The following is a 19,641-nucleotide window of genomic DNA, read 5'->3' as shown; positions in this document are numbered from 1 at the left end:
TTCAAGTTGTGATTGATGTACAGAGTCTGGAAAAACTTGAAAATTAACTAACTTTCTTTGGGAGTTTTTATTTTGTGTGATGTTTAGTCTAAGTAATTCATTTTTACATTCGTCGGGATTGAGATGTAAAAGACGTTCTATATTACTTTGATAGAATGATTCATGGTCAAGTCGGTTTTTGTTTCCGTTCGAGACTTGTGAACAATGTACTTTCTTTTCGGAAAATGTTGCTGTGAATTTATAACCTGTAACTGTTGTTGCTCGGGCTTTTGAATAGAGTGTTGCTATTACATCTGTGGTTTCTATAGCTTGTGGTTCTGTTTCACATTGTGATACTTGATTTATTGCATATTTATGTAGTGTTTTTTGTTCATTTTCTTCACAATCGTAATGTGTTACTAATAAATCTTGTGGTCCTGTACGAGGAGAAGGGTTTATGTTTTGATTTGAGATTACTAGAAAAAGGAGTTGGAGAAAAATTAATAATTTTAGAATATACATGTGTATGATAATCCTGAGTACGGATTATAAAATGTAATGTAGCCAATTGTGTTTTTGGTATATCTGTCGTATTTGTATATTACTTCAGTAGTTATAAACGGTGGTGGTAGTGATTGAGCTGTTATGTTAGGTGGATTTAATGGGTAGGGATGTTGGGTAATATTATTTAACTTAACTGTGATTTCAAATTTTAATTGTAAACTGTTTTGTTGGAGTATTTGAATATTGTGATCACGGATATCGTTGTGAATATCTTGGCGATATTGTAATCTATTAAGTGCCCAGTTATGAAGGCGGTTACTTTCTTGATGTTGTCCAAATAATGGTGGAGGTGCTGTAAATGTATTCCAATCTAATCTTAAAGGAATATTTATTGATGATTGTTCTCGATATCTGGCGTCGAGATTATTTGGAAAATTTAAGTTAAAAGGTGGTGGTGAAATCTGGCTTATTGATGGTGTTGATGGTAGTGATAATGTTTCTGGTAGTGATGAGGATGTTGTTGTATCCGTAGAAATATCTATGGGGTCATTGACTAAATTTGGTTCACCTTGTGTAAATGAATGTGTAGTCCAATATGGAAATCGTGATGTTTGGTTTGTGGGGTTGAAAGGATTTTCACGTATTTGCTCAGATGTTGGTGTTGAACCTAAGTAATCTGATGGTAGGCTTGAGGTGCTACGTTGTGAAAGAAGTGTAGGGGTTTCTGGTAATATACCAATGGGATTTTCTGGAGTGTTTTGTGATGGGGATTGAGGTATATCAAAATGAACTCGGGGAGTTTGAAGATTTCTGTTTCGTCGAGGATGTATAATTTGTCTATTTATTTCGACTGTATTTTGGTTTTGACTAGAATTTCTTATTCTACTTAGTTCTTGTGGTAGTGTTGGGTATAGGTTATATGTTGGTTCGCTTAAAGGTGCTTGTCGTTGAACTGGTTCTAGTGGTTCTGACAAACGAGCATGTCGTTCTTCAAAAGTATATGGATTGTCTTGAAAAGAAATTCGTGTAGATGTTTGAGGATTTTGAGTAGTTGAAGGTGGTGTTTGGTTATCTTGGGATGATGTCGGTGAAGACTGATTCTGTGACTGTTGGGTAGCAATTTTTGATGGATTTTTGAATTGTTACTTTAGTGGGAAGGTTTATGTTTATTATAGTATTCTTCCAAAAAAAGAATTAGAAGGATTGTTGCTAGGGCAAATGTGAAGATTGCTTTCTTTATACATTTACATATTGTCAAAATGAGGGATGATAAGAATGTTATGAAAATTACAAACAATAAAAAAATATCGGTTCTACTGAAAATTGTTCGTATCATTTAGACAAGTTGTATAAATCGTACCTGTGGATATAATCAAGGGTTTTGGAAAGTTGGAGGAATAGTTCGAGTATAGTGTAGAAAATTAAAAAAATGTTACAAAAAATGATTAGGATTATTAGAAAAGATTCAAGTATATCAAAAAGAAATATTATAAAGGTTTCAAGTATTGTAAAAAAATGTTTAAGATTTATGAGTATTTGAGTAACTGATTGAGAGAAGAGCATTTAAGAAATGATCTCTTGGTCGAATATTTTTTTTCTGTTCGAGGCGATTTTCTAGTGTGGTCGGATTATTTATTAGTTTTTTGACAAGTGGGTTGAGTTTTGTAAAAAATTGTTGGGGGCAATTTTCATGGTGACTGGGAGGTCGTCTTTTTCTTTATTTTTGTTTGTCAAATGATCCGGGGTATGGTGAGATTTTTATACTTTAGGCTAATTAAAATGTTCATTTTGTTACTTTAGGCTAAGTTAACAAATTTGCTTTGGGGGTATTCGTGGTCTGAGTTGGGGAAATATTGTTGATCTTTGGGTTATTAGATAAGGGAGGGGTACGGTATTATGGTGATATTTATTTTAGTTGTCAAGTTGGAGTGGTTTGCTTATTTTTGACCTGGAGGTCGTAAAGTTATAGTTATAGATGTGCCTGGAGTTCTATATGATTCGTCTAATTGGTCTTAGTTTGAGTTAGAGAAAATGACGGATTGGATGAATCCTATTGGTTTATTTTGAACTAGAATTATTACGTACTTGTCAGCATGTTATTTTGAAAAATGTAAATGAAAAATGTTTTGAAGGTTTCAAGATAGTGAAGTATAATTTTAAAATTACTTTTGAAATTCCACTTTCTTTAAAATTTTAGATTGGGGGATGAATATTTTATAGTTTTTACGTGGTTGATTTCGGAGTCTTGTTGTTTTTCTATTTTCTGATTTGTCGATTTGTTCTTGGGGTATTATTTGTTCGGTCATTTTTCTATTTTTTCTTTGTTTTGGGGATTCTTTATGGTTTTGTGTATTGTTTTTGGTGGCGATTGGTTTTGTGTTTTGATTTTCGGTGGGGTTATCATTTTGTTCTGTGTTTTTCAGATGTGGTTCATTTTGAATGATTTTTAATCCTGTGAAAGAATATAATTGAGTTAATTCGCGGAGTGCGTATTCTTTTGGGTAATAAGGTAATAGGTTGTTTCGATGTTGAACGATTTCTTTTTTGTTTGAGTCGGTAATTTTATATGTGACCTCAGTGGGTCTTGCAATTATTTGGTATGGTCCTTTTCGAAGGGGTTGTAATTTTTTAGAAATTCCCTTTTGAGTATTAAAATTAGGTATTAAAACAAATGTTCCAATTTTTAAATCGGAGGCTGGTGTAAAACGTGAATTGATTTGTTCATTAATGTTTTGTCTTTGTAATAACTTTTTTGTTATTTTTTGATAAATTTCATTGTGTTTTTTATCTCTATTTAGAATCCATTCGGTGTGTGTACCGGAGGCTAGTTTAAGAATTTGTGGGTGATGAAAATGATCTTCATCGTGTGTATGTAAAGGTAGGTTATAACAAGTTGAGTCTTTATTTGGTTGACAATAACCTTGTGCGTTTTTATGAGAATTTGCTGTAAACATTATTGGTTTGCGTGGCTTTTGGTTAAAAACCATTTCGTATGGTGATATTCCTAAAGTTGTCGTAATTTGTGAATTATATGCTAAGGGAAATAATTTTACATCTGCTGACCATTCGGTATATTTTGTATCATTTCCGTTGATGATACATCTAAGATATTCTTGTAATGAACGGTTCATACCTTCGACTAAGCCGTTTGTCCAAGGTGCATGAGATGTACGTGGTTTGTGTTTAATGTTATATAAATGACATAGTGTGATAATTTCATTATTTATGAATTCTGTACCGTTGTCTGTAACTAAAATTTCTGGTAGTCCGAATTTTGCTATCCAGTGTTCATAGAGTGTTGTGTAAGCGTAATAAGCGTTACAATGTGGTACTGGGTTAAGTGCTACATAATGTGTAAATGCGTCAACAATTACCATAATGTAGGAGTTTCCTTCGGATGAGGGTGAAATTGGTCCTTTGGTATCAAATGAGATACGATGGTTAAAGTACAAGCTTTGTCCTTTAAAATCTTGTTTTTGTGCTATTTGTTTTTGATTTGGGTAAGGTTTATTTAGTTGACATACTATACAGTCATTGCATAGTACTTTTATCCAAATTGGTGCATTTGGGAAATAAAAGTTTTGTATAAAATTTGAATATGTTTTCTCTGATCCAGAGTGTCCTTTAATATTTTGTGTATGTGAAATATTAAAAGCTATAAGAATCATACTTAAAGGGAGACATGGAACTGTAGATTCATTTAATTTGTATTCTAGAAGGTCTGTGTTTTCGTTAATTGTTGTATTATTGAATTTTCGAAAATATCGGAGGAGTGTTTTGTTTCCTAGAATGGTTGAATCTGCCTTGACAGGTTTAGTTTTATATTTGTGCCATGATTTTAGTTGTCTAATTATCGGGTCAAGATTTTGATATTGTTTCAGTGTTGAAATTGTAATTGTTTCTGTTGGAGGGAGAAAAATGTTTTCAATTTCGAATTTAGATAAGGGTATTGTATCAAGTGGGTCGTGAAGGTCAAAAACTTGATTTATTGTGTATTTTGAATCATTTGTGTGTGGTCCTGATAAATTTATTTTATCAGTTAAATCTTCTTTTTCAATTAGTGGAAAATGGTCTTTTTTAGGCGGGTGTTGTTTTGTTCGTTTTTGTTGGGTGTTATTTTTTATCCATTGAGAATATGGGATTGGTTTGAAAGTTGATGTTCCAAGTAAATCAACTTCATAATGATTATTTTGACAATCTAAATAAAGTGGGAAATGTTGTAAACTATTTATTTGTGATTGTTCAATATCAGTTTTTACTGCATATTTGCATTCCAATCGGGGTGATGTTTCGTTTTCTGCAAGGTAGAATTTTATGTTTTTGGGTATTTCAACTGTTGTTTTTCGTGTAAGTAATTCAGGTGGTGTATTTCGACTTAAGGTGTCTGGTAATGCAAGTTTTTTTCCTGCAGTCCAAACTATATGTAAGTTTGGAAATTTCATTAGAATTAGTTGAAATCTGTAAACTCGGTGGTTTGGGTTAGATTTTTGTGTAAAGAGAAAGATGATTGGTTTATGGTCTGTGAATAGAACTGTTGGATGTTTTGATCCAAGTATCAGAAATTCATATTCTGTCAGTGTATATATTATGGCTGTACATTCTCTCATTAGAGTTGAGAGTCGTAGCTCTGCTTGAGTGAATAATCGAGAATTTGCTGATATGAGGTTCATTTTATTTGTACCATTATGTGATTGTAATAGTGCTGCACCGATGCCAAAGTTCGAAGCATCGCACATTGCATAAAATGGTTGATTTGAATCTGGAATTGTGTTTGAAATTTGTTCAGTTAAAAGTTTCTTTATTTCTTCAAATCGTGTTTGATGTTCTGTGTTCCATTCAAAATTATTTTGTTGTCTAAGGATGTTATAAAATGGTCGTAGATATAATTGCATTTTATAAACATATTTACTTAAAAAGTTTAACATTCCAAGAAATTCTTGGATTTTCTTTTTATTTGTTGGTGGTTGAAGTTTTTGAATAGCGTCAATGCGTGATTTCAATGGAGTGATTGTTTTTCTTTCTATATTATGTCCTAAGAATTTAACTCTTGTCAAAAAGAAGTGTGATTTATCGGGGGCGGCCTTCAGATTTTCGTTCTGAAGTATTTGGTGATATTTTTCTAAAACATTGAACATTTCGTCTTTTGTTTGTGATTGCATAAAAACATCGTCTAAATAGGTGATTGCGTTTTTCTTGAGTATTAGTGGTCTAAAAATTTTGCTCATAAAAGCTGAAAATGCTGCTGGTCCTATGGATATTCCATAGAATAAGCGGTTGAATTCATATTGTTGGTTTCCGATAACAAATTGTGTTAAACGTCGTGATTGTTCATCTAGTGGCATTTGATTGTATGCACTATTCATATCGGCGGTTGTAAAGTATTTGCCGTTTATTTTTGTTAAAATAACTTGTATTGGTTCAATGGGCCAATTACATTTTGATTCATCTATAAGTGAATTGAGGTATCTAGCATCGAGAACGATTTTCAATGATTCTCCTTTAGCTAGAATGATAACAGGGTTGATAAATGTGTTGCCTTTTGGTTGTTCTTCTTTATTAACTGGTGATATAATGTTGTATTGTTCTAAAATATCGAGTAATCTGTTCACTTTATCATGTAAGTGAATTGGTACTTTACTTGCTCTCTGTTTTTTGAAAACTGCGTCTGGTTTTAACGGGAGATGTAGTGATGAACTGATTTTTCCAACATCGAATTTTGATGTTGCATAGACTGATGAATATTTAATTAGTTGTTTGGCTAATTTTTCGAATTCGTCTTGTGTTATTTGTGAATGTTGGAAATTAAACATTGTTAAAAATTTTTGTTGGTCCTCTGTGTAGTTACTTATGTTGAATGTAGGTTTGAAATATGGAGTTTTTGTGAAATAATCCGTATTTCTGTTTTCGTTACTTATTATATTATTTATAGATAATTCTTCATTAAGAATTGTAGATTGGCAAATATCTAGTAATTGGAGTATATTATTTACGCGATAGGCTTTTTCGTGTATTGGTGATATTGTAGCGTTGGTTTCACAATATCCTAAAAGTCCTAAAGGTAATGTTACTTGGTAAGGTGTGTTGTTATAGACATGTAAGGAGATGATATCGGAATTCGAATTTTTCAAATATTTTATGGATGAGATTGTGATTTTGAAAAATTTGTGAATAGGTTTGAATTCAAATTCTGACATATAAAATTTTTGTTTGTTTTGTTCTTTATCATATTGGTGAACTTGTTTGATTGAAAAATTATAGATATTTCCTGATAGTGGTTTTAGGTGTTTTCTTTGTTGGTTAAATATCGGGTAGAATTTTGAAAAGAATGGTGGTTGTTTATTTAATCTTTGAAAAAATGTTAAGGATGTTTCTTTTGTTTTTGTATATTTATCTTTGATTAATATTTTACTATTTAGTATGTTAATTGTTGGTATATACTTCGAAATAAATGGTATTCCAATGATATTATATTTAATGTCAGTGATATGGAATATTTGTTTAAATGGCTTATTTAAAATTTTGCTTTGTTCCATTGTTCTGGTGGGGAGGAGAAATAATTGGATTTTTCCGTAGTTTATCAATGTTGATCCTTGTGCTGTTGCTAGTTTGCTGGAGGTTTCAAGAGGTGTTAGCTTTGGGTGTAAGGTTTTTATTTCATTCCATGTGGGGATGTTTATTATGTTTGATTCTGCTCCTGAATCAATTAAAAAATCTATTTCAAGGTCTGGTGGTTGAAATTCTTTATTTCTTGGGCTTTCTAAGAGAAATGGTATTGTCCAAATTTTTTCTTTGGGTTGTTCTTTTTGTATATTTTGATAAATGTGGTTTGTATTCAAGCATTTTGTTTTGGTATTTTTATTGGTTTGATTTGTAGTGTTAATCTCATTTGTTTCTTGTGTCGTTGGTGTGGAATTTATGGGTGTAGTGTAATAATTTTGAAGAAATTCTGATTGATTTTCATATATGTGTGATGGAAAGGGTTGTTCATATATGACAGATTCAAAGTCATTTTCGACTTTTATCATATTGATAGAAAGAGTGTTTTCAGTATCACTTTCTGAATCTGATGATGTACAGTTTATTTGATTGAGTTGTAACGTATCAGTTACTGTGTCATCAATACCTGGAGGGTCTGATGTTGTTTCTGGATTAGATTGTACTTGATTGATTTGTCTTTGATGTTTAGGTGTACTACTTCTGTGGCGATTATTAGAATTATTATAGTTATTATTATTCCGGTGTGGTGATTGGGAATAATTTCTATAACGATTATTATAACTTGAGTGTCGATTTTGTGAATTATTTCGCGATCTGTTTTGATAATTGTTGTTTGGTCTGTTATAGTTCGATCTATTATATGAGTTATTCCTTGATCGATTGTTCGGGTAATTCTGGTTTCGGTTGTTTGAATAACTTCTATTTCGATTATAGGAGTAGTTTCTATTCCTATTGTATGATGAATTTCGTGATTGGTTGTTTGGATAGTAGTTATTTCTTGATTGGGAATTAGATCTAGAAACAAATCGTTGTGTATTTGAATTTGATCTGGAGTAGTTACTTCTACTATTTGGTCTATTGTAGTGATTTTGTGATGAATTTTGTGTATTTCTTCGTTCTGGCGATCTTCCTCTATAACTTGAGTTATATGGTGATTGATTTCTTGTATAATTTGTATTGTTTGGGAGTGGTTTTCCTGAACTGTTGTTGCTGTGGACTGTTTTGTTCGGTAGATTTTGATCTTTTTTCATGTATTGATAGAATGATTTATTTGGTTCTTTATATTTTTGAGGTTTATTTTGATTGTCTTGCTGTTTTTGTCTACATTCGGAAATACTATGTCCGTATCGTCGGCAATAATTACACCATTTTTTGAAAGATGGTTTGCCTTTAAAGTTCGGGTTCTTTTCGTAAATATTGAGTATTTCAGTGATTTTTTCAACGAGGTCTGTCTCTGATTCCTGTATATTATTAATATTAGTGGGAGTCGTTTCAATTCTATTAACGTATTGTAATTTCAGATTTTCCGTTTCTTCTAGTTTCATCGTGATTTCTGCTTGTTCTAATTTGTCTACTAGTTTTCGAAAATCTAAATCGGGTTCTCGAATTGAAGAAGGATGGGATGCTCTCTTTTTTATTGCTATTTTCCTTAATTGTGGTGTTAAGGTCATCATTAAGATTTCTGTCATCTTTGTGTTTTTATAGTCATGTGTATTTAATGAATATGCTTTTCGAACTAGTGTTTTGATTCGTACTGCTATTTGCTTGATGGTTTCGTTTGGTAATCTGCGAATTTCATTACATAAAACTCTTTGTTGTTGTTTGTTTCTTTCGGAGTCAAACATTTTTGAAAATTCTTGTGTAAATCTTTTCCAATTTGATTTTATTTCTAGAGGTAGTACTGAAAACCATTTTTGGGCTGCGCCATCTAAGGTTGTTTGTATTAACGCTGTGCGTCGATGTATCCAATTTTGATGTAGTGGCGTATTAATTGGTTCAGGTCCAATATTTAAAATCAGGTTTGCTGTTACTGCATTTAAATAATCTTCTACAGAATATTCAGGGTCTGTTCCTGTGAAAACCATTAAAGGTTTGTTTGATGTTATTGATGATCCACCCATAAGGTATGGATTCATTGTCATTTGTAATGATTCTGCTGCATTTGGCATTTGAGAAAAATTCGAAAGTTGGTTTCTTGTTATTTCATGTTGTTGGAGATAATATGGGAGTGGTATTTCATTTTGCATTTGTGATGCTTGATACGAGTGTGCAGTCATTGGATTTTGTTGTTGGTTTGGTTGAAAAGATTGTGTATTAATTAGATTTTGTTGTTGAATTGGTTGTTGATGTTGTGCATCTATTGGTTGTGGAGAAAAATTTCTATGATTTGTACGCGTTCTCTGTATTCCTTGTCTACGATATTCTTGAGTATTTGTTGCAAATATATCTGGTTGTAAGAAATCATCATCTGAGGATAAATAATCCATTTGATAAGATGTCTGTTTTTTATTTTTATTTTGTTGAAAAAATGGGTAATTTTCACTGTGATCCTGTGGAGGATTTGTTTGGAAATTTATTGAATTAGGTTGGGTCATTGGGTTATCCCAATTTCGAGATCTTGTATATTGGTTAAAATTTCTTTGTGGTTGGTTATATGTTTTTGATGGATGTGTATAATTATAATTATGGTCTGTAAAGTTGTTTCTAGTGAATGTTTTGCGTGTTTTTGATGGTATTGTCATGGGTCTGTATGTTTGGTAATCCATATGTGAATATTTAGGGGCAACCGAAGGTTTAACGGTTGATTGTAAGGTTACCTGTGTTTGTGAAGGATTTGTATTTCTTGGTGTTGTTAAATTTGGGCGTATTGGTGAAATACTTTGTTGTGTAGTTGTTGTGTGCACAATTTCTTCATTTATGAAGTGTGATGGTGTCTGGATATCTTGTTGAGTAAGATTCCTAGTTCCATTGAGGTTTTCATTGTGTATTACTGTAGAGTTTAAACTATTATTTTGTGTATCGGGTAAAAATGTATTATAGTTTAATGGTGTCGCATCAATGGTTAATGGTATTACTTTTACATAATCTCTTATGTAAGATATCGTACTTATTGCTTGACTTGAGATTGTTTGTGGGAAGCTTATAAATGCGGGATGAGACCATTCGGGGTCCCAAACATAATCTGATTGTTCTGTGATAGCGGTATCATCGTTCGAGTTTTGGGGTCTAAAATTTTTTCTTGCTTGTGCAATTAAATCAATATTGTGTGTGAAATAATCTATTATGAACCATGCCAAAATTTTTTGTAGATCGTGTTTTGTATGTTGTGAAACGTCGTCTTTCGTGAAATTTTCTTTAATGATGTTTAAATAACTAGAGAGTAGTGTGATTTCATGTCGTACTCTTAAATGTTTAGATGTTTCTGTCGGTGAGACATTTGTTATTGGGATTTCGTTTTCTAATATCGAAATATAACTATATATTATTGCGAAAACTTCATTGGTGAATATGGAGTTTGCTCTTTGTGAGTTATGATATTGGATGCTTTTTATATATTCTGAAAAAACTTTTGAAATTTCTAAATCAAGATCGTCTGTTTGAATTGTATATTTTCTATTATTATGGTTTGGTGAGGTGAATTCTATGGAGTAGATTCCATACTGTTGTGTTATGTTGCATATATCTTTTAAGTAGTGGTCTATGATTTGTCTTTTGATTTTTACATCTGGGAACTCTGTTTTACATGGACTAATTCCGGGTTCAAATAAATTTAATAGTAAATTTTTGCAAAATATATGCTGTCCTCTATCAGTGGTTGCATCTACTATAAAAGGAAAGATTTCATCATCATCTGGACTTTCTTCACCTGGGGTGTGCGTTGAGCTCATTTTTTCGTTCGATGACTGTTAATATGTAATTATTAATGTGTCGAATTGGTTGATTCCAATTGTATAAATGTACTGGTTTGTGTTTATACTGCTTTTTTATTCTTCTTTTTCCTCTTTTTGATGAATTTGAAGTTGTTTCTGAGTCAGAAAAATATAATTGATCGTGAAGTGGGTAATTTTTATCTATTGATTCTTTTAGTTTGTAAAGTTCGTCTAAACTGTTGGTTTCTGATTCTGAAAATGCGTTTCGATTTTTTGAAAATCTTTTTCGTGTTATTTGTCTTTGTTTCGTTATTATTTTTCTTTTTAGTGTTTGTCGTTTTGTTCGAATGTATCCAACTGTTTGTGTATGAGGTGTGATTACAAGGTCGTATTTTTTGTTATTTATTTCACAATTGTGTAAAACGATTGTTTGTTTATTTCCTAGGTTTTTAAATGACATAAGGTTTAGGATGACGGATGCAAAAGGTTGTTAAATGATTTCTATTTTCCTAAACTGTTAGTTCTTACGATTTTTTGGTTAGCTTAACCTGGGTCTATTTGTTCAGGGTTGGAGAGAAAAGTATATCGATTCCGAAGAATGATTTTTTACTTTCTCGTGGCTAGTATAAGTTAAGGTGTTAACTTACTTAATCTTACTTAGGGGTAGTGATTGTGTTCAAGGGTTGGAGAATAGTAAATCGATCCACAAGGTTCAGGTATAATTAGAACGCGAGTAGTTCGTTAGATACTATTTTAAACTTACTAAGTCTAAGATTTATCCTGGGTCTGGTAAGAGGGGGGGTCAAGTGAAGGATGAATAACCGAAGTTCTTCACTATTTATCCTAATTTGAATGATTAGTTTTGTTTAAAAATTTCTATTAGTCTTAGGTCTTTAGAAAGGGTTGGGTAGTGAATCGACGTTTGAGGTCGTTAGACACTAATTAAGTGGGTGGGGGAGAACAAAGTTGTTCTGTTTGATCCAAGGATAAGCCTTGATGATCAAATTTGAAATTTAATTAAGTAGAAAATGATTTAAGATCCAAGGATAAGCCTTGATGATCTGGTTTTAAAATTAAGTGAATTTAAGTTTTAATAAAATTTTTAATGTGTGTAAAGGAAAGATTTAGTGTTTTGATGATATTAGTGGGTTTATGATTGCTGTTATGTTTTAGGTGATGGAGCTGGAACAACAGGATGATTTATGATTACTAACCATTTATTGTCATGCTACTAATTTTTATTTTTTATTTTTCAATAAATATTTTTCAAACATGTTTTGTATATTACTGCAGAGTTTTAGGAAAACGATCTTAGATCTTTTTATCAATCGTTATTGTATATTAATAATTTTGTTTAGCGCCTGTAATGATTTTGAGGATTGACTTCAAAATTTTAGGTTTGCAAATGAAAATCTAAATTCATTGCCAGTAGTATTCTAAATATAAAAGTTTGTTCTGGTTTTTGCCTAACTATCATATAGCTATATGGCAAATTTCTACTTTGTCGTATGTCGTCTCTGGTTCGAGGTCTTCTTCCAATTCCGGGTAGTTCTGTTATGGTTCGGAATATTGGCTCTGATCTATTGAGTCGTAGAGACATTTCGATTAAATTATTGTCGTATAACATTTTGTAAATGTTTTTGTCTAATTTCTAATCTATTTTGGTTAATTCTAAGCTATTAAGGTCTTGTTCGAGACTTATGGTCGCACCAGATGAGTTAGGACCGAGTTGTTTAACTCATAGAGTAATTTCGGATAGGGTACACCGTCTGCTCGTCACGCTATCTTATTTTCGGCCGGATAGATTCGTGCAACTTCTTAGTCTAATACCGATCCTAATCTTACTCTTATACTATCTAGTCTCAGGTTGTTTAACTAGTCTCTGCTAGGCTCAATAGATCTAGGGTATACTGGTTTATTGCGGCTGCTGAAGTGCTCGGGAGAGTCCAACTAATTTCTAAGTTAAATTCAAATCTCTCTGGTGCTGAAATTACAAGTAACTTCAGCACTTACAAATAAGTGGGTTGTTAGTTAGATGGATCATGATTGGTTAATATTAAATACTTTACATTGGTAAAATATCTAAATTATCCAATCATAAAATGTAGTTTAGATCAGGTTCCACTATTTTAATTCATTGTGCGATCAAAAAAAATCATTTCGAAATTCAACTAGCAGAGAATACCCGAGCCTACCAGTTAAGTAGAAATGCCAAACGACTAGCTTTCCCGAGTAACTGTTTTTCTCAGCTGTTTTGTTAATATCTTCAGCTCGTTCAGTAGATGGTGTTTCTCTTCTTTTGTTTGATATACTAACACCGGTTAAAGTGGCAATGAAAATGATTAAAATGAAAAGAAAACTAAGTGAAGATTTCCTCATCATTATGAGTAAGGTGATGACCCTGTTTCCTTTTTCCCGCTTCACATAAGCATCAGTTTTATGGTGTAAAGATAGGTAATTTGCAAGATAAAATTTGCGGACCAACTATGTTTGGAATAGCCTAATTGGTCATCACGCCAACTTCCATAACAATCAAGCAAGGTAAACAGAACGCTGGCTAGTAAGACATTGCAGAAGCATGATAAAAACAGGAATAGTAATTTGGACACTTACACTCTGAAAAGTGAGCACGTGTTTTCACTTGAAAAATTACGTGTTTTTGTTTGACAAAGTTTCGGAAAAGGGAAACGAGAAGAATAGTTTCTTTTGTTTAGTTTTTTGTCATTGTTTTATTTTTCTAAGCAAAAACTTTTCTTCATTGAAACAGTTGAAAGAAAACTCGTAAAAACCAAGTGTTTTAATTGAAAATTCAAGTATACTTCAATTAAAACGTTATTGGTTTTTACGAGTTTTCATTTAACTGTTTCAAGTTGAAAGGAAACAGTTGAAAGAAAACTCGTAAAAACCAAAGGTTTTAACTGAAAATTCAAGTATACTTCAATTAAAACTTTTTGGTTTATACGAGTTTTCATTTAACTGTTTCCAGTTGTAAGGAAACAGTTGAAAGAAAACTCGTAAAAATCAACGGTTTTAATTGAAAATTCAAGTATACTTCAATTAAAACTTTTTTTGATTTTTACGAGTTTTCATTTAACTGTTTTAACGAAAAGAAAATTTTTTGATTAGAAAAATAAAACAGTGATAACGAGAAACTAATTTAAATGCTGGCTATCTTACCAATTATCTCAACCGGGGAAAATCGAGAAACGCAAATACGGACGGACCAGCTAGTCAAGAAGGCGCCAAGATTTAGTTAATGTCAATTTAGTATACCTAACAAAATAGGCTATTGACCTATCTGTATTTGAGTTAAAATCAATGAAAGGTAAATCAAAAAGTTAAGTTCAAAGGTATGCTACATCTAACAAATGAATTAGCACTAAAGTTGCTTATTCTAATGGAGTTTGCTAGGAAGGTCGGTATGGTTGGTATTGGAATGACCAGTTCAAGTAATGGATTAGGAACAATAAAATAACAAATTCAACAATTTCTCCTCCTAGGAGAAAAATTGACTAATTCCAAACAGACAACACTATATTCCTTTTTCTGCTCCACCGAGATGTTTGAGAAATGAAAAGAGTTAAATAAGATCAGATTTTATGTTATGTAAAAATCAAAAAGCAATTCCAATTCAGGAGTTCAAGAAATAAAGTTGAATAAAATCCATTTCTTTTAACTAAATCAGACGGATAAATGAAAGCAGGACGCATGCATGCCTCCTGCTTTCATTTATCCGTCTGATTTAATTAAAAGAAATGGATTTTATTCAACTTTATTTCTTGAACTCCTGAATTGGAATTGCTTTTTGATTTTTACATAACATAAAATCTGATCTTATTTAACTCTTTTCGTTTCTCAAAATTTACTTTCAGTCACCATGGTGACTGAAACTAAATTTTTACTGTTCTGAAAAGATAGTCACACATGCAGTGAGTAAACAACTGACAGTTGACTGACTAAAATTTATAAAGTATGATAGCTGAGTTTTTAAAACTGAAAGTTTATCAATTGTTAGTTTCCAGTAATTGTCACGCCTAAATCATTTTTTTTTGTTCAAAATTTTAGAATCTTTTATCTGTCAACTCCGTTGGATAAAACTTTATTCTTAGTTTTTATTGCATTAAGCTCTTTCCGTTTAACATCCTGGTGTAAAGTGTGTCAAAATTCTAACCAATTTGTTGTGATTCATTTATGTGTCTTTAGTTCTTTGCTCTTCTGCAGAGGGAAATAAGGTCATTAGTGTAATTGATACGAAGCATTTAAAAAGTTGTACAGCTAGGGGAGCGTTGTGATTGCTTTTATTTAATTACTTTCTTGAAACAGATCTTCTGTGACCTCGATTTACTTTTGGAGTGAGCGAATGTAGCGTCCTTGCATTTATTTAGAAATAAAATGGAAATCTCGAAATAGTACAAAAAGGGAGCCTTTCGGTCAGCAATCGGTCCATTTCCTGAGGTGGGGAGGGGGGCGTTGAACTTAAGAACATCGCGACCAGAAATCAGCAAGTTGCGACCGCCTCAACTCGAAATCTGCCCCTACTTAGCACGGCCCAAAACAAACAAGTTGGTACTTTGCGCGATCAAAAGATTTCGGCGCGAATTTTCCTAGCCCTTAAAAGATAAGTCACCATTGTGAAACAACGAAAAACTTGAGAGTGACGTTATGATGACCCAAAAGAACTAAGTTGCATTTTGGCGCAAAAAATGGGGCGGCTTTGCGCAACACAAAAGAAATCGAAAAGCGACTGATAATTTTGGCGCGAATTCGGGGCGACATTTTGCGACCCAAAATGATCAGCCGCAAATTTAGGCAGAGGTCACTTTGCGCGATTGAAAACCTTCTGAGCGATATTGCGCGACTCAAAAACAATGGGTCTCTGAATGTGAAAAATCATGTGCGAAAAGGTGCAGCACCCCAAATCGGAGCAGGGAGATATGCAAGTGGATGCAGAGAATTGTTTAGGTGCTCGACACAAACCCCTGTCTCGACTTTTATTTTTTGGTAGAGCACTGACAATAGGTCGACTTTGAAAGTCGAAACATAAAATGAGCACCTCGACCAGGTTTGTTGTGAAGCCCCCGTTATAATTCACAAATTACACAGTTTGACCGCGTAATGTAGAGACTCATTTGACCACTTTTAGATCATTTGAAGCTTCTAGATCAGGTAGAAAATGATGAAACAATTTGGATGAAAAAAAGCTTATCATACAATTTGCATGGATGAAAATTGTATGATAGGCATTTTGTTATAGATTTTTTGTTCAAAAATCTTGCTAAAAATATGTTTCGTGTAATCACCGAAACATGTTTTTAGGGAGATTTTAAAAAAAAAAAATTTCTGTAACGAAATGCTTATCATACAATTTTCATTCATGAACCTTGTATGATAACCACTTTTTCATCCAAAAGTTTTAATAATTTTTTACCTGAATGAAGGCTTCAATAACAGAGAGCAATTTGATTGTAAAACTTTGATTTAAGTTTTGTTCAAAAAAAGCTTGTCATTTAGTTTTCATTTATGAATTTGTACGATAAGCATTTTCTAAGAGAATAATTAAAAATTTCAAAAAAAAAACATTTGAAAATTTGTTGGGGCAATACTAGTTTAGTAACGGTTTTCAGTGATTGAGATCAAGTTACTGTCAAAGATATAATTTCGGTTTTAGTCAGAAAAATGCTTATCATATAGTTTTTGCATATGAAAATTTTATGATATGCATTTTTTAAAGAAAAAACGCAAATTTTTGCTTGGAAACTTGTTTTTGTGTTTTATTATATATTTTAACAAAAAAAAGGTTTCTCATGCAAAATTTGACTTATTGTGTTCATAACTCAATCCGGGATAAGTTTTTTGCCAAAAAAAATCCAAATAACCACAAAAAAGTGTTTTTTGTTTCATATGCTTAGGTAAAAACAATTTTGTAAAAAAAACAACAGGCTTTTTCTCAACCACCAAAACTTTCAAACTTTATTTTCAAAAACTATCTAGCCACATACAAAAAGTTAAATTTTTGGTGTTTAATTCCATGTGAAAATTTCAAAATTAATTTGCTTGGTCAAATTCACCACATGGAGATTATCTGCGTGGTAACTGCCAATTATATTCTGGGTTTTCTTGTGACAAAAATTCCTTGGTTAGTGTTTTGGATACAACACAAAAAATCAAAACAAAAGTTTTTTGTACTTTCATTTATGGAAAAAATGCTTATCATATAATTTCAAAGTATGCAAGAAATGCTTATCATAGATTTTCATAGTAGGGAATAAAAAAGATTATCATTCAAATTTATAGAACAAAAAATTGCTTTCGCTATGTTCATAAAATTTTGTTTTAAAAAGTATGGCAAAACTCTTGTTATGTAATTCCAGAATGTGGCAAAAATGCTTAGTATAGTATTTCTTAGTAAGAAACATTTTTAACTTGCTATTTTAAAGGTAGTTTTTTGATGTATGAAGTTGTTTGAAATAGTATGATAAGCAGTTTTTGTATAATATGTAATAGTATGACAAGTTTTTTTTTGTCTTCTCGGGTATATTTGGAATAACCTAATTGGTAATCACGCCTACTTTCATAACAATCACGCGAGGTAAACAGAATGCAGGTTATTAAGACCTTTCAGAAGTCCGAAAAAACACAAAAATCAATTTGAACTTCTACTCTGTAAAAAGTGCGCGTGTTGTCACTTGAAAGAATACTTTAGGTAAACTTTAAATTTAGGCGAAAAAGAAATCGGGAGCTCCTTGAGTTTTCAATTAAAACACTTAGTTTCCACGCGTTTTTATGCAAGTGTTACCACGAGAGCACATCACTGTGCAATTTGATCTGGAGATATAAAATTTTGTCTTGAACTGAGTTACCAATACCAAAGAGTTTTTACCAGAGAAAAGAAAATGCTATTTTAACTATCTTCTGTGACCTTGATTGTATTCATAGCGATCTTTTTTAGAGTAAGCAACTTCAGTGTTATTACGTTGAGTTAGAAGTAACACACGTTTCAAACAAGGATAGCCGGGTTACTGTGCAGGTAGCACAGAATATTCCAACCATAGCCTTTAGAAAACTACGGTTTAGAAATAATTTTTTTCCAAATGATTGTAGTTTTTACTGCTTCGTGATAAAGGGATCTGACATAAAATTATCATTTTTAAATTAGTTTTTTTTGATAATCCAAGTAATATATGCAAATTGATCAAAGATTTTTATAAAAAATTATTAGAAAATCTAAAAAAATCAATATTTTCTGCAGACAATTTTTGAATTTTCTGGTACCCAAAAAGAAGCTAAAAAACTCCGAAAACTAGTTTTACTTGCATGAATTAGGCGTTTCAGCGGTTGCAAGCCTGCTCGCTTGCTTTCCTTGCTCGAACTAGGACAACTAAATCAAAATTTTCAAACCGGTTTTTCTCGACACTAGAAAATTTTTTGGGACTTTTCAGATTTTGTTCAAATCAGGACTGAAAGGGCTTGAATATGATATATCACTCGGCCCACGCCGATGATTCTTTGTGGTACCTGATTTTGCATGGAAAACAAAAAAAAACTAAACTACACCTATATACAAAGTTCCTCCACATTTTCAAGGCTCGAAATAATTATCTTTCGGCGACGTTGGAATTCAATACAGACGCTCCCTATTTAAAATAATTTAATTGGAGTAGTTTGCGGCTGAAAAATGCAACAAAGAGCGGCAAAGTTCGTTGAAATTTTCAGCAGAATCAAATTTGAAAAGTCAGCCTCCTCTTTTAAAGTTTGTCTATTTAAGTCTGAAAAATTAAAGATGTTCAGACCAGTTTTTCTCGACACTGAGACATTTTTCAATATGATAGATACCTATCTTAACCCCTAGGAGTTTTCATTGAAGTAGACAAAAGTAGACTGATTTTGGGTGGAAAACAAAAAAAAGTAAAACACACCCTAATACAAAGTTCCTCCCCATTTTCAATGATCGAACAATAAACTCTATTTCTAACTATCGTATTGTTTCGATTTTCGTTATAAAACTAACGCAAGATTTGTGCTCAGGGTGGTTTTTCTTCTTCAGACAATTTTCAATTTTTCAATAATGATTTTTTGAGTTTTTTAATGATAATAAGTTTTTTTATATTTTTCAAAAATTTTGAGCCTAAATGATAAAAATTTTTCAAGTGTGATCATTGTGGAAAAATTTTTATAAAAACCTCAAATGTAGAAAAAAAATCATTTTATTTAATTAAATTTAAAGTTTCCATGTTTTTACTGCTCCACTGATTTTAAAAGGCAGTCAGAATATTTAGGGCTTTGTCTCAATACGAGCAGTCTTGTTGTAGTTTACCGTTTTTCCCAGTCTGAGAAATGGCGCGATTGGTTACAGTGCAGATTTATTTTTTCCGGACAAAGAAGTGAAAAATTGAAAATTAAAACCCATTTTTCTCAAAAACTGGTTGATTTTAGAAAAAAAAATGAAGAAGACAAATCTTGTTTAGAATTAACGCATCATTAGTATGGTAAGTTGTATGGCAGCTCATATTGCAAACTCTGGTCCAAAATTTGAACCAAAAAGCAGATCAGTTTTGGCTTTTTTGTCAAGCAAAGTTATACGACAAACCCATTGGTTCAATTGCTGACAAAACTAAATCTCAGTGAGCTTCTCGTGTAGCCCATTAACATTTAAAGAAGTATAATCTCCAAAAACCTGCGCAAAATGTTTCAAACTTGTTTTTATTTTGTAGAAAGGAGACATTTTTTTGGCTATCAATCGACAATAACTTTGGTATAAAAAATTAAGAAGTTTTTACCTTTCTTAAATATA

The 19,641-nt window shown here is 31.9% G+C and overlaps 1 protein-coding gene across 2 annotated transcripts in view; it reads right to left on the bottom strand.

Annotated features, from left to right (window-relative positions):
• LOC134851049 (uncharacterized) overlaps positions 1-17,547 on the bottom strand; it is a 44,485-nt gene extending 26,938 nt beyond the window's left edge. Inside the window, exons 1-2 of one of the 2 annotated variants that reach the window (XM_063866940.1) lie at positions 17,420-17,547; positions 13,075-13,466 (exon numbers count right to left, since the gene is read on the bottom strand). In XM_063866940.1, the coding sequence (XP_063723010.1) occupies positions 13,075-13,232 (158 nt within the window). In that variant the 5' untranslated portion in view covers positions 13,233-13,466; positions 17,420-17,547. Of the gene's footprint in view, positions 1-13,074; positions 13,619-17,419 lie in introns of those variants that run through there. The other variant, XM_063866939.1, reaches the window with a different exon arrangement.
• Positions 17,548-19,641: the final 2,094 nt, after the last annotated feature.

The sequence above is a fragment of the Symsagittifera roscoffensis genome, chromosome 7, assembly GCF_963678635.1.
Source record: "Symsagittifera roscoffensis chromosome 7, txSymRosc1.1, whole genome shotgun sequence".
Classification (NCBI taxonomy): domain Eukaryota; kingdom Metazoa; phylum Xenacoelomorpha; order Acoela; family Convolutidae; genus Symsagittifera; species Symsagittifera roscoffensis.
This window is presented reverse-complemented; position numbering and strand designations above follow the sequence as displayed.